General features: G+C 56.4%; 1 protein-coding gene across 4 annotated transcripts in view; it reads right to left on the minus strand.

Moving 5' to 3' along the window:
* Positions 1–1,090: 1,090 nt before the first annotated feature.
* Positions 1,091–14,528, minus strand: part of SH2D3C (SH2 domain containing 3C) — a 29,536-nt gene continuing 16,098 nt past the window's right edge. For all 4 annotated transcript variants that reach the window (XM_008511409.2, XM_070596545.1, XM_070596547.1 and 1 more), the window contains 9 exons: positions 10,837–10,965; positions 9,228–9,682; positions 8,232–8,356; positions 6,175–6,710; positions 5,129–5,244; positions 4,393–4,564; positions 3,487–3,598; positions 2,887–3,093; positions 1,091–1,676 (listed from right to left, as the gene is read on the minus strand). In XM_008511409.2, the coding sequence (XP_008509631.2) occupies positions 1,501–1,676; positions 2,887–3,093; positions 3,487–3,598; positions 4,393–4,564; positions 5,129–5,244; positions 6,175–6,710; positions 8,232–8,356; positions 9,228–9,682; positions 10,837–10,965 (2,028 nt within the window). In that variant the 3' untranslated portion in view covers positions 1,091–1,500. The remainder of the gene's footprint in view (positions 1,677–2,886; positions 3,094–3,486; positions 3,599–4,392; positions 4,565–5,128; positions 5,245–6,174; positions 6,711–8,231; positions 8,357–9,227; positions 9,683–10,836; positions 10,966–14,528) is intronic.

Here is a 14,528-nt window from a genome sequence, read left to right on the forward strand (position 1 = left end):
CCTGTCATACAGAGAAATGGTGATATTTCAACGCGGTACAGGCACATAAAAGTGTTGTGGCTCAGGAAGTAATCAATAAATGATCCTTGACAGTCCGTTATGTATGAAACATGGTGGTCCCTTGCCTAGCAGCTACTATGCGCTAAGTTCTTTAACATCAGTCCTAAGGGATGGATTCTGTTATTGTCCCCATTTTCTTAAGGAGGAAATTGGCACCCAAGAGGTTAAGCCTCTTATCCAAGGCCACACAGCTGGTAAACAAAGGAACTGAACCCAGGTCTGGTTGCTGCCAAAGATCTAATGCACGATGTTATCCAGCCTCTCTTGGTCAAAGGATTCAGATTGCGAAGGACCCCAGACATTTCAAATTCAGCGAACAGGCTCCCCAGGCCTCCAGCCAGGCCTGGAATCCTAGTGATCCACATTGCCCACCTCCTTCACCCAATCAAGACTACTGCCTTCACGGCCCTCCTCAAAGGTTCCCTGCCCCGCTCACCATGTGCACACACACACACACAGACACGCACGCACACACAGACACACACACACACACGCACGAAGGCTTCTGGGGCCACGTCTCAAAGCCTGAAAAGAAATGAGTAGTTCCCACTATTGAGGATAGAAAAGGAAAGATCTCCGGGTCAGGACACCCAGGTCCCAGCCCTCCTCATTCTGCTGCTTTGACCCACAGAGCCTGCCTTCGTCCTCCGGTTTCTCAGTTTGCCAGAGGGCAGTTGGAATCCTAGATTTCGAAAAGCCCTTCCACCCCAAACATCTGGGACCCTTGGCTGTGCGTTTGTGGGGAGCTTTTCGGTGGCTTCCTGAGGCAGGGAGGCGGGTAGGAGCAGGCGAGGCTCAGTATCCCCCCCTGCCCCCCGCCGCATTGGAACTGGCTGTTCATCTCCCGCCTGGGATCTGAGCTCCTGCAGCACAGGAACTGGGTTTCAGTTCTAGCTGTAACTGGCTCCCGGCTAGAAGATACAATCTGGAAGGTCCTGGGTGCTAAATGAGTATTTGTTGAATGAATTTTCCACCCTTCACCTGAGAAAAGATGCTTCCTTCCACCCCAGGGCCCCCTGAGAGACAAAGAAAGAGTCATAAAAGTTTATTATATGAAAGAAAGAACATGGTTTCTGTACATCTATTTACAGCACAGACACGTATTTACAGCCAGATGGAGGCCTCGGTGGCGATGGGGGCAGACGCCTGGAGAAGAGTGAGGAGGCGTGAGGAGCCGCTCGTGGCTCCAACACAGGGCATCTCAGCAGGAAGCGGGGAAGCAGAAGCCGGAGGGAGGGACAGGTTCCGGTTCTTCCTGAAGAGGAGCTGGGGGGTTGTGGAGCCCAGAGCCAGAGCCGGACCCTGGTGCAAGGGAGATCCTGGAGCGGAACCCAGAACATTCTTGGGCTGATCACAGTGTCCCTGGGGTGCTCTGGGGAAAGGTTGTGCCCCTCTGTCCCCGTTGCTGCCCGCAGCTGCGGAGGGGAAGGGTCCATGGGGTCACAGCTCGCTGGAGCGGACAGCAGGCTCCAGTTGGTGGGACAGGGCAGTGAGGATCTTGTCGAACTTCTCGTAGCGCCGGGCCTGGCTGTTGCAGGCGCCCTGGCTGCCCCAGAGGAGGCGCATCTGGAACTCAGTGCTGAACACCTCCAGGAGCTCTGGCCGGGCCTGGAACCCTGCAGGGCGGGGCGCAGGCGTCAGGGGACCACTGTCCAGCTGGGAAGGCCAGGGCTCCCGCCTGAAGCCACCACCCCTCAGGGCCTCCCTCCTGGGGGGACCTCCCCCCAGCTCCGCCAGGCCTCCAACAAGCTTTGTTGATGACCATGCAGTTTAGCACCTCGTGTTTGTCCTACTATTTGCAACATATACTTTTAAAACCAGAAGATAAAATATTAATGTTAATTTGGGGAGGACTCTTGGGTGATTTTTCTTTTCTTTTTTGTATTTTTCTGTAAGTTCCAAAATCTTTCCTAAGAAACGTATATACATTTTGTAGGTAAATGTAAAAAAAAAAATTTTTGTTCTTTCTGAAAAAGAAAAAAGCAAGAAAGACATACACCAGCATGCTGACGGCATTTACTTCTGAGTAATCGTCGGTGATTTTTTTTTTATCTTGTTTTTGCTCAGCTGTAATTTCCAATTTGTCTACAGTGAACTTTTATGGCTTAAATAATGCCTGAGGCAGTAAAAGATGGATTGTCTGGGGGCCGGCCCCTGGGTGCAGCAGTTAAGTGCAAATGTGCCAATTCAGAGGCCTGGGGTTCGCCAGTTTGGATCCCGGGTGTGGACATGGCACCACTTGGCAGGCCGTGCTGTGGTAGGCGTCCCACATATAAAGTAGAGGACAATGGGCACGGATGTTAGCTCAGGCCCAGTCTTCCTCAGCAAAAGAGGAGGATTGGCAGCAGTTAGCTCAGGGCTAATCTTCCTCAAGAAAAATAAAAATAAATAAATTAAAAAGATGGATTGCCTGAAGCCACTTTCTCTCTGCTCCTTTCCTGAGAGGGAGTTCCACTTTTCTCCCTGAAGGCAGGGCAGGTCTGTCTCAGCCCCGGGGCTCCAGGCTGAGCACTTTGCAAACAATCTTATAAAGTGGGCCTGTTAGGACGCCAACTTCACAGGTGAGAAAACTGAGATTCAGAGAAGCTCTGCTACTCCACTTTGGTGCTGTTTGAACCATCTCCGGGACCCCCACCTCCACCTGGCACTGCCACTCACAAAGCCTTGTTGAACTGATGAGTGAGGAAGAAAAGGGATGAGACGAAGAAGCCGGGGGGATGGGGCAGGAAAGAGGGATGGAGAAACGTGAATGGACAGGAAGGTGGAGGGAGGCCCAGGCCGGCAGGACCAATGACCATCTCCCCGCAGAAGTGACCCGGGACTCACCCTGCAGCTTGACCTCAGCGTTGGTGTGGTACAGGCCTCCGTGGTGTGCCACGGTGCGGGCAGCCTCCAGGTGGGCCAGCACCACCTCCACACCGTGCTCCGTGCTGCCCCAGGGCTCGGGGCCCTCGGCCGGGGCCGAGTCACACTCTAGCAGCGTGATGAGCGGCAGCACGTGGGGAAAGGTGGTGTTGCTCAGCGGTGGGCCTTCTGCAGGGTGGGAAACAACGGGGGCTTAGAGACCGCAGGGCCCCACCTTCCACTGTGGTCCCAGAAACTGAGGTGCAGGAGGGCAAGGGGCTGGCCTGAGGTCCCGAGAGAACCCCCAGGGCTCCTGACTCCTGACACAGACCCTTCCTTTTGGATGCCTCCAGCTGAACCCACTGCCGCTGCTGAACCCACTGCAGCCTTGCCCAGGCCTGGGGGCCGAGCCTGGACCCGGATGTGGCTTTCACCGTTGCCCCGGGAAGAAAGCGAGCACAAGGAGAATAGCTTGTACAGAACTTAGTCAAACTCTCATTATCGTCCACCCTGGGAGAGTCTTTGCTGGCCCAGACAGGGCTGGAACCTGTCCAAGCTCACACAGCAAGGTGGGGAAGGTACCTTTGCCCTCGTTGAGGCTCTTGAGAAACGGCTTAAGCTTCTTCTCGTAGAGGATGGCACCCTCTGTGTGTCGCTGCCGCAGGGTCATCCAGGTCTGCTCCAGCCGGGCAATCTAGGGAGACCAGACTGTGAGTGACCAGCCAGGGAAGAGGCTTGCAGGGGCCACAGCCCACCCTGCTGAGTGGACACCCGGACATGGGATAATTATTATTATTATGGTCACCATTCATGTAACAGGGACCATGCTGACAGCTTGTCACACGTCTCCCACGAAGCTCTCACAACAACCCACTTTACAGATGAGGGGACTGAGGCTCAGAGAAGGGAAGGACTTGCCCAAGGTCATTCCAAAACTAAACGGCAGAGCTGGGAGTTGAACCACTGCCTCTGGGACCCTGTGGTTACCAGTGACTAGGCACAGGAGAGGAAGTGTCGCGTGGGTGAGGTTTGGGCTCTGAAATTAGACAGACCTGGTTCGAATCCCAACCTTTTCAGCCTCTGACTGTGTGACCTTAGACAAGTACTGCTCCGCTTCAGTTTCTCCACAAGGAAAATGGGGACAATAAAGGCACTTAGCTCATGGGTTTATTTTGAGGACTCAGTGCTTGGCAAGTAACCTAATGTAGCTCCTAGCATATAGTAAGTGCTCGCTAAACGATAGCCATTCTATATTTATTCTTTAAACTCACATAATGCTCCTCATTCATTTTACAAGTGGGGAAACTGAGGCCCAGAGAAGGGGAAAGATTTGGTCTAGGAGCAGGTCAGCTCTTAGAGAAACTGTTTCACCAACGCTGTCGAGAAAGTCACAAAGTTCTTCCTGATTCAGTACACAGCCATCCCAAAGGAACACCTCCCAGGGCTCCTCCGTCTGGAGCCAGGGGGCTCCAGGGGGCCCCTCAGTACCTGGGCCATATCCAGGGCGCCCATGACTGCAGCGAAGCTGAACATGTTGCCCATGGTCCCCCGAAGCTCGGCCGCCAGCTGGATGGTCTTGTGCAGAAGCGCTGCCCGCTCCTCAGCGGACCCGGTGCAACCCAGGATGTCCACGGCCAGCATGATGGACATGGTGTGGAACCTGTCGGAGCGGCCAGGTCAGAGGGCGGGGCCAAGGACCCCGGATTGGGGGAGGGGCCGTGCCACTGCTTGCGGTTGGGCACGGAGGGGCGGTGGGCAGAGCCAAAAGTGTGAGGTTGTAAAGAGTCAATGAGAGTAGGGGGTGCGGCCAGAGTGAGGGCAAGCAAGGCTATGGCTTCTGATTGGTCAGTATAAATCAGGGGCGGGGCCAGGGCCCCCTGAGCGCCCGGATGAAGGGCTTGCGATGGATCAGCGGAATTTATCGCACAGAGCTGTTTTAAGAAAGAAGAGAAGCCAGTGCTGATGCGCGGGGCCAAGGCTCATGGACTGTGATTGGTCAAGAGGATGCAAAAAGTCCGGAGATGAAGGACTCAAGTCTTTGGGAAACCAGGATTACCTGGGGCTGGACGTCGAGAAGTTGTGATTGGTCAGTGGGATAGGGGGCGTGGCCAGAACCCCTGGGAGCTGGGCTGAGAGACCGTGATTGGCCAGCCGACCACAGCAAAAGGCGCGAAGTAGCCTAGGGGGGTCCCCGCGAGTCCCCGTGCGCGGGAGTCTGTCTTACCTTTCCAGCAGGTCTAGTCGTAGCTGTCGGCCATGGGGGAGGGTTAGCAGCTCCATGCCCCAGCGGACTCCCATTAGGGTCTGCATCTCCTTGGTAACGCCCAGTATCCTAGCAACCTGCAAGGACGCCCAGAGGGCTGATTAATTTCCTGTCACGGCTGGCCCCAGCCATCTGGGAGTCAGAGAGCTGTATCTAGGAGGGCAGCCCGGCTGGGACGCTGGGTTTGAATTCCAGCTCTACTTCTAACCCTGACATGGAGTAAATGAGCCACCTTTTCCCCATCTGTGAAATGAGGAATGAACGGAAAAATGCCCAGGGGTATCTAACATGTGCCAGAGGTGCCCCGGGGACCCTTATTCCAGAAGGCAAACCTGACGCCCAGGGAGGCAAAGAGCTTGTCCAAGGTCACACACTGGGCCTGGAACCCAGGGCTGCTCCCTTCACGCCCAGTATTCTTCTCAGAGCAACACCTCTGCCTTGTCTCTTTACTTGCTTCCCGAGCTCGGTGACCAGTGCGACCAAGCAATCAGTGTACCCCTCAAACTTCAGAGGGAAAAGCTGAGGTGCCCAGAGAGCGGGGGTCCATAGACGGTCAAGATTCATTCAAAGCAAAGGCCCAGGCATTGACAACTTATGGGCCTAGGTAATGATGTTGCTCCTTTTGTCCACTTGGGGGCGTGGGGGCGGGGAGTCGGGTCTCCTCTAATCCCAGGACCAGCACGGCTGACTGACCAGGCTCAAAAAGTGCCCCAGGGAGCCGGACACCACCAGGTTCCAGGACTGTTCAGTTCCAGTGCCAAACTGACCTCTGGAGGACACAAGAATCCCTTGTATTTTGCTTTTTTAAAAGGAGAAAATGGAGGCCCCGAGAGGTAAAGTGATCAGCCCAGAGTCACATAGCAAGTGAAGGACAGCTGTGACGCCAGAGTCCAGGTCCACTCGCTATACTTGGGGAATTTAGGGGCCAACTCCTCCCCACCCTGACTCCTGTCCAAGGACAGAGGACAGAGGTGCTGCCCATGCCCCAGTGCACACCTAGCACCTACCAGGCAGTCAACCTTGGTGACGTGTCGGGCCAGCGTCCGGGCGTCCACCTCTGCCAGCAGCTCCTTCACCTTGCGCAGGAGGCCCACCTCCAGGGGCCGGTTATCCTTGGGGATCAGGAGTGACTGGAAGGTGGCCGGGTTGAAGGAAGAGGTGGCTTCCATGATGGGAACTGTGAAGGCCCTGCCCCAGTCCCCCTCGGGGGCCCCGTTTTCTGAAAGTTCCTTTAGCTTCTCCTCATAGCTCCTGGCCTGCCGGCTGGAGGCCTCAGCCGCTGCCCATTCGCGGCTGCCACGGATGGGAGGCTGGAGCTGGCAGTAGTGGCCAGAGTCCGGGTCACTGTAGCTGCTGAGTGATGGTGATGGGGAGGCCTTGCAGAGGGTGTGGGAGGGGCTGGAGTAAGAGCCCTTGTCCGACTCCCCAGGGGGCTTTGGGGCACTTCCGGGACACAGCTGGGGTTCACTAGAGCGGCGGGTGACAGGGGAGGCAGGCAGCGCTGTGGCCGAGGGGGCTGCAGGGGCGGCGTGGACACGGGTCACTGCAGGGAGATAAAGGGAGAGGACGAGTTACCATGGCTCCCCACCCAGTGAGGTTCCCCACCCCCTTCCCAAAGGACAGGCTCCATCCACCCTACGGGGGTGATGTCCCCACCTCCCACACCCAGGCCAGGCCACGCAGACTCTGACAAACTGACCAGCCTTCAGCAATACTCTGGACTCCCCTGGACCCCAGGCGTTTGCATGCTCCTAGCCTAAGGCTGCTGCGGCCTTGGGCTACCACCCAACTACTTGGAGGAGCTTTCTGCCATTCACAGAAGCTGAGCCCTGGCTGGAGTTCATTGTGTGGAATTGTTTCTCAATGAGTTAGGAAGAATGATTTATGGAGACACGTGAGCCAGGAGCTGGCGACGTGCTGCAGATATGCTGGTCAACAACGGTAAAACCATCATCCAAAATTAGAATGATGTTTATTGAGCTTTTACAGCTGCGAGATCCTTCTTTGCACAACGAGTCCATTCAACCCTCTCCACATCCCGTGATGTAAGTACTTTTATGATCCTCATCCTACAGATGAGAAAACCAAGGCTCAGGGAGGTGAAGTGACCTGCCTGAGATCCCCCAGCCAGCAAGTGGTAGAGCTGGGACTTAAAACCACGTGTTAAGTCCTCAAGCCTGGGTACTTTACTATGCCACATTGCTTGGAAATTGTCCAGCAAATAATCCGTGGCACGGAATTTTAATTTTTACACTTGAGTGTTGCTTTGAAGGCAAGTTTGTAGTTATGACAAGTTGGTGAGCCTGTGTTTAGGGAAGAATTTGTGACAACTCATATGGACAACGACATGGCAAAGGTTCCTCTGGGCGGCCCCTCTGTCTGCACAGTCTGCCTGTCACATGGACAGTACACAATATGGCCTGTCGAAAACATTCTTTTTTTTTCCTTCCAGAAATGAACTGGTGGCATGTTTCTACAACAGAAATTTTCCTTGTATTTAAAAGAAGCATAGCACTCTGCACAATTTTTCTGTGAACTTAGAACTGCTCTAAAAAAACACAGTCTATTTAAAAGGAAAAAAAAAAGCAAAAAGCACAGTGTGACTAGCCTGGTTCGAGCCTACCATTTGGGGTGAGGGAGGCGGTAAGTCCCAAGCCAGGGCAGGGCCCGGCAGAGCACCTGCCACGTGCATGGGGCCGAGGTTGCTGCGTGAGCGCACTTCACAGCACGGGAGCCCAGGTTCAGTAACTGGGGAGCCTCCCGCAGACTTCACTGCATTCTGGAGAATGCACTGGAAACCACATCATGCACAGTGCCTGATAGCCAATAGGGACTCAATAAATCGTTGTTGCGTGAACAAGCCGTGTTTTGGTTGTCAATATCCATAGTTCTACCAGCAGGTTTTTAGCATAAATTCTTATCGGGCATTGCTCTCAGAAAAGAGGTAGAAACACACTTAATCACACTGTAACAGAAGTCATCAAAGACACATGGCGGACATGTACATGTACACGCAAGGTCACCCCCACCACATCCCCCCACCTGCCCCCTCTGCTGGTCATACCAGTACTGTAGGCAGGGGAGCTGGGGCTCTCGGAGATGGGGGACATTGGCGAGTGCAGGTCTGGGATCTGGTCCATGCTGAGGGCGCAGTTGCGGATGGACTCCCGGGGATGGGGCAGCGATGCGCTGTGGAGCAGACACCTTCATGAGCAGAGAGCTCAGAGGTCAGGTCCTCAGCCAGCCTCAGGACCCCCGCCTCTGCCTCCATTGTAGATCTGCCAGAGATTATTGAGCCCAACCTTCCAACTGATGGGTACAAAAACCGAAGCCCAGAGGAGAAAGGCTTGTGCAATCCACAACCTGCACAACTGCTCTCTTCCCTGGGAACCTCGTCCCCAACTTGGAGAACTGTCGGGGGAGAGGGGCTAGCAGAAAGTGCCGGGGAGCCTGAGGGAGCCAGGCCTATCCACTGACTCCCACACTATGATCAAGATGCCTTGGACACACATGGTCTGTGCAGCCTGGCACCATGACAGTCACTGGTTCCAAACCACAGGCTAAGTGGCGGCTGCCTGCCGGGTACCCAACCAGCAATTTCTTGGCTGACAGCACCCAGCCCAGGCCCAGGGAGATGGGACCTATCCAGGTGCTGGTGGTGTTGGACAGCGGGTCTCTGCAAAAGGCCAGGAAGGCCACAGGAGTTAGGGGCACAGACTTTGGAGTCACGGACCTGGGGCAGAGAGTCAAAGCACTCTCTAGCAAGTGCATTCCTCTCTCTAAGCCTGTTTCGGCATCTCTAAAGCAGGTCTGGACAAGAGCCGCCTCCCAGGGGACGTGAGTCAAGGAGACTGGGCGCAGAGAGCACCCAGTGCAGGGCCGCATGCACAGCAGGGCTTCAGGAATGACTCGCAGCCGTGGCTTTTCCTGGGACCGGGGCCTGGTCTCACCCAGCCCCAGAGGTAACCAGGTGACATCAAAATGTCCCTGAGAATGTTCCATTACTGACACCCCCGCTCAACAAATGAGGAGACTGAGGCCACGTGGCGTCCTTGTTTACCTGGTAGGGCAGCCATCGCCGCGGGTGACCTTGTCGGCGGTGAGCCCGTCAGTCATGGTGACGCTACGCCGCTTCATGTGGCTGCCCTTGGGGCCTGAGGGGCTGGCAGGGCTGGCGGCCTTGCTGCTGCCCTGGCCCTGGCCGTACCAGGCCTCCAGGTAGCGCAGCGGGAAGGTGCGGTTGATGGGGCAGTAGATGATGGCGCCGCTCTGCTCCGACACAGCCTTGCGGCTGCCCACGTGGTACCGCACCAGGGCAGGCACGTGGTCGAAGCTCTCCTGCTCGAACAGGTACTGGATGTGGGTGTAGCTCTCGCCCGCCTTCACCACCACCTTGTTGATCTTAAAGTGCAAGGCCTGGTTGCGCCAGCGGCACGTGAGCACGTAGTCACCCAGGCTGGTGAGCGAGTCCCGGATGAGGAAGTCGCCATTGCGCTGTACCAGGGTCTCTGAGACCTGCAGAGGCAATGGTTAGGCTGGAGGAGGGCAAGGGCAGGAGAGGGCCAGACCCGGGACCTGGGGGACAGTGACACAGATAGCTGAAGCCTGGGAGGCGGGACACAATGACCCAGATGCAGAGGGGGCACCTCAGCCAGAGGCATTGGGGCTGGGGCACAGAGGCTCCGGAAAGGGAGGACATGAGACCCTGGAAAGGAAGTCACAGGGACACAGGGTCTGGGAGAGTCACGGTCACCATGATCTGAAACTCAGGCCTCAGACCTACTCCTTCTCAGGGCTCATGTTGGCCCAGAGAGTTCCTAATCCTCATTCCTCCAAACACCCAGTACTCTGGCACGTCTCTGGGCCTCTGCACCCTGAAGTTGCTTTCTCTGCCTGGAACGTCCTTCCCATCCTGCTCACCTGGTGAACTCCTATCCATCTCGCAATGGCCTTTCTCCTCAGTGCCCCCCCTCAGGGCTCGCCCACATTCCCTCTGGGCACTCCATTCTTGCACTTCCCACCCCGGGCTCTGACTGTCTGCCTGTCAGTCCCCACCCTGGACTACCAGCCCTCAACGGAAGCCACCGCCTATTTTATCTCTGCATCCTTGGTGCCCAGCACAGGGCCGGGCAGAGTTGATGCTTGACAAAGATTTATAGCATGAATGAAAGAGGGAACAGGTGACTACCAGCCCAAGTCTGTGCCTCAGCCTGGAAACTCAACTTTGCCAAAACAGAGTAGCCTAAGGACTAATACTCACTAATCAAACACACAAGAGGCTGATGTGTAGACCCATAACAATAACAGTAAAAAAATAGTAATAATAATAATAACAACAACAAAAACAACAAAGGACAATGTTCATTGAGCTCACTGCAGGTCAAACATCATGTTAAGCACTTTACATGCATGATTTCATTTAATTTTCACAATAATCCTTTCAGGTAAGTACTATTATTATCCTCCGTTTTGTAGATGAGAAAACTGAGGCTCAGAGAGGTGAAGTGACTTGTTCAAGGTCACACAGTCAATAAATGGCAGAGCCAGACCTCATCCCAGTCCTCTGTGATTGAACCCACCAAGCAATAGGTCAGAGCCTCTCTGGCTGGGGCTGGCTGAGCTGGGGGTAGAAGGGTCCAGGACTGAGGCCCGGCTCAGGGCCCGCTCACCTCGCGGGGGATGCGGCCGTGGTACCAGGCATGGCTGCGGAGATCTGTGCTGCTGAGTTTGAGCTCTTCCTCCAACTCCTTGTGCAGCTTCTCAGGCGATGAGTCCAAGATGTACTTCTCTTTGGAGAACTGGGCCGGAGACAGAAAGAGTTGGCATCCGATCTGAGGGCCCCTTCCACCTTCCCTCCCGCCCTCCTCCTGCCCCAGGTGACCTCCTTCCATCCCGGGACCCTGGGAACTCTTAGGTATAGATGCCAAAAAGGTCCTCACCCACAAGTCCCTATCCCAGAAGGAGTAAAGACATCTCCATTAATTCCACCAAACAGTGCCTACTGTGTTCCAGGCCCAGTGCTATGTGCCAGGGGTGAAGGAGGCAATAAATAAACCAGGCCCTGTCCTCAAGGAAGCTCCCAGCCTAAGAGGGGAGGCAAAAGCGACATGAGTATTATGCAGACTGAGATCAGCACCACAGTACTGGACAGCGGCAAAGAGCTGGGCGGCTTTTAGGAAGGAGATGAAGTCTAGATGAGATGGAGTGGTCCAGGAAGGCTTCCTGGAGGAGACGGCAATAACAAAACACTCATTATGCACCAGTGACACCAAAGAGATCTTAAAGTTGGGAGAGGGAGGATTTCTACAAGTGGATCTTGGAAGTAAGGCAGCAGATGCCAGGCAAAGGCATGGACAAAAACAAAGCTGGATAGACGAAGATATGTTCCGGGATGGTGGATGACACGGTGGAACGGTGGAGGAGGCAGCCATAAACAGGGAAGCAAAGGCCGCCACACAGACATCTGTGTCGTCCTTTACAATTCCCAAGGCCCTTTCCTCCTTGCCGTCTCAAGCAACTCTTGCCAGATAAGGAAACTGTGGCGCAGCAGGGAAGCCCAAGGGCACTCACTGGAGACAATGCTCAGGACTCCCCCCTTCCACCTGCCCAAGGGGAAGATTCCTGGTTTCCTGGTTACTGTGGCCTCGGGTTGGAGGCCTAAGTGCAGGGGGAGGGGAGCACCTGTTGCCAGGTGCATCCCCACCACGGAGCCCAGCCCAGTCCTGGCTGTGCCGTGTGAATGCTCTGGGCCTCAGTTTCTTCCTCTGTAAAATGGGTATGATGACAGAACCTGCCTCACCAGCTTGCAAGGAGGAAAGAACACGCTACTCCAGAGCACTAGCCCACAGATGTCCTCGGCACTGTGAGGACACGTGACATTGCTTCCTCTCTTTTTCCCCAACTCCAGTCCCCAAAGATGGCTGCTCCAGGACAGACAGATCTGGCCCAGAACTGGCCAGACAGCAGGACAGATGAAAGGGGGCACAAAAGGACCTGGCTTCAGCCCAGGTGACAGTCTCTTTCCAGGACCCCCTACCCACCAGGGTCCGAGGGTCCTCCAGCCCACTCCCTGCCTCCTCAGACCTTCCACAGAGCTCAGAGCCTAGCTCTGCAGCTCCATTCTCCACCCCTCTGCTCACACACTGCCTTGGTTTACCCCATCTACCCTGCTCCCAAGACACCCTGATTCCCAGCTTCAGAGATATCTAGAACCTGGGACTCCATTATTTCAACACTGATTAAGCCCCCACTCTGGGACAGGTCCTGTGCCAGGGGCTGAGGCTCCAAGGTCATCAGGACAGGTGGCCTCTGCCCTGGGGGAGCCACAAGGACACTGACATGCAGTTTGGGCTTTTCTGAACATTCAGAGATGTGCAGAGAGCTCTGGGAGCAGATGAGAGGGTCCCTCCTTATATCGTCAGGGAACGGAGTCCCTGAAGACACTGAGGAGGAGGAGGACTGGATGAGCCAAGCAAAAGCATCAGGGTGGGGACAGACAGGCGGGCAGCGAAGAGCTCCTGTGAAGAGAGTGGCAGAGCCAAGGTCCTGGGGCAGGGGGAGAGGAGAAGCTTCAAGGGTCCGGGGTGGGGGGCCAGGCGTGGCAGCACTGGGAGGCTGGCTTGGGGAGCTGGGGTTTACCCAGAGGCCACAGCAGAGCCACAGGAGGTTTTTTAAGCATCGAGGCAGGTTTGATCCGCTGTGTGGAGAGTGGCCTAGTGTTTTCCAGGCAATGGCAGAGCAGGGTGGGGCACGGGGATGGGGCCTGGGGGAAGGGTGTTTAGATAGCCATTGGTGGGGTGTGAAGGAAGAAGGCAGAGGGCTCAGAGAGGGTTCCAGGCAGACATCCTGGGAGGACAATGAGACACTCTCTGAGGTGGGCCAGGAGCAGCTTGGAGATGGGTCCATGAAAATCTGGGCTTTGAGGAACCTGTGGGGCTCTGGGGACAGATGGTGGGGGCGAGTGATGTATGCAGGTGCTGAGGGAAAGGCAGGGCCCGAGGATGGGGATTCTGCGCATCCTCTGTCCAGGGCAGAAACTGATACCCGGGAAGGGCGGGCAGGCCCAGGGCTGAGCTGAGATTTGGGCCTTCTCAGATACCTCCACTCCTCCACACGGCTCCCTATTTTTGGGGGGTCCCGGGCCTCTCTCCTTAGACAACACTACACCCTTTGGGAGGGAAGAATGGGAGTCCCAGGGGAGAGGACACCAGTACCCCAGCCTTCTGGGGTCCTTCTTCTTGACAAAGAGCATGAAACTGAGACTTGCCCCAGTTCCACAGCTGGAGCAAGAGAGAGACGGGGCAAAGAAGGGGAGAGGGCAAAGAACCTGGCCCTAGGACTCTGCCTGCCATGTGTGACCTTGAACCAGTCACTTTCCCTCTCTGTGCCTGGGTAGCCTCATCTGTAAATGGGGGGTGGGAAACTAGAATCCACTTTTATAGCCATAATTAACCGTCAGGGAGAATATGAGGGGATCAACTTGGTCCTCCTACACACCCGAGGGTAGGGAACCCGAGGGGCCCTGTGCCCTCCTCCTCACCCTCGACCCCGGGGTCCCCAGCTCCCAAAAGGGAGTGGGGGTGGTGGGGTGCGAATGCAGCATCCCTGCGCTCGGCGCACTGCTATTGGCCAGAGATGATCTCACCGCCTCCCAGCCTGCGCGCGCCTGATTGGCCGAAGCGGGGATGCTGCGCTCCGCCGCCGGCAGGGCCGTCATTCAGGCGGGCTCCGAGCGTGTGTGTGAGCCTAGGGCAGCGCAGAGGTGACGCGCCTGGCGTCCCCCAGGGGGCTTGGGAGGCAAAAGCGCGGAGACCCCCGGGCAGGGTCTTAACCCCATCCCACCGGCCCGTGCCCAGCAAGCCCCCTCTAGCTCCCTTCAGTCTCTCAACCCCAAGCAAAGCCATCCCCAGATGATGCTCCGCAGAGAGGCGGGGTCCGGGTCCTCCCCTCCACCACCTTCCGTTTAACCCTTTCACCGCCACGGCGCCGACCCGCACTGCCCGGCCAGCTGGGCTGGGAGACCCGCGCCCCGAGCATGCCCGAGCCCACCTAGAGGGCAGGAGAGCGGCGTGCGCTCTGGCCCCAGCCCCGGCACCGGCACCGGCACCGGCACCGGCACCGGCACCGGCACCCGCAGCATTCCCTCAGCTTCCCGCCCCTCACTTAGCCTTCGGACCCCAGCCCAGCGCCCCCGGTACAATGGGGAGCCAGGCTGCCCGGGTCAGCCGCAGGAGCCGAAGTGCTCTCTGGAGGACCAGCAGGACGCCGGGGACCCCATCTCCCGGTACCCAACGCCCCAGCTCAGCTCCCGTCTGCGGAGGAGGCAGGACGGAACGGCAGCCCCTGCAGCCCCAAGTCCCGG

This window comes from Equus przewalskii, chromosome 26 (assembly GCF_037783145.1).
Source record: "Equus przewalskii isolate Varuska chromosome 26, EquPr2, whole genome shotgun sequence".
Classification (NCBI taxonomy): domain Eukaryota; kingdom Metazoa; phylum Chordata; class Mammalia; order Perissodactyla; family Equidae; genus Equus; species Equus przewalskii.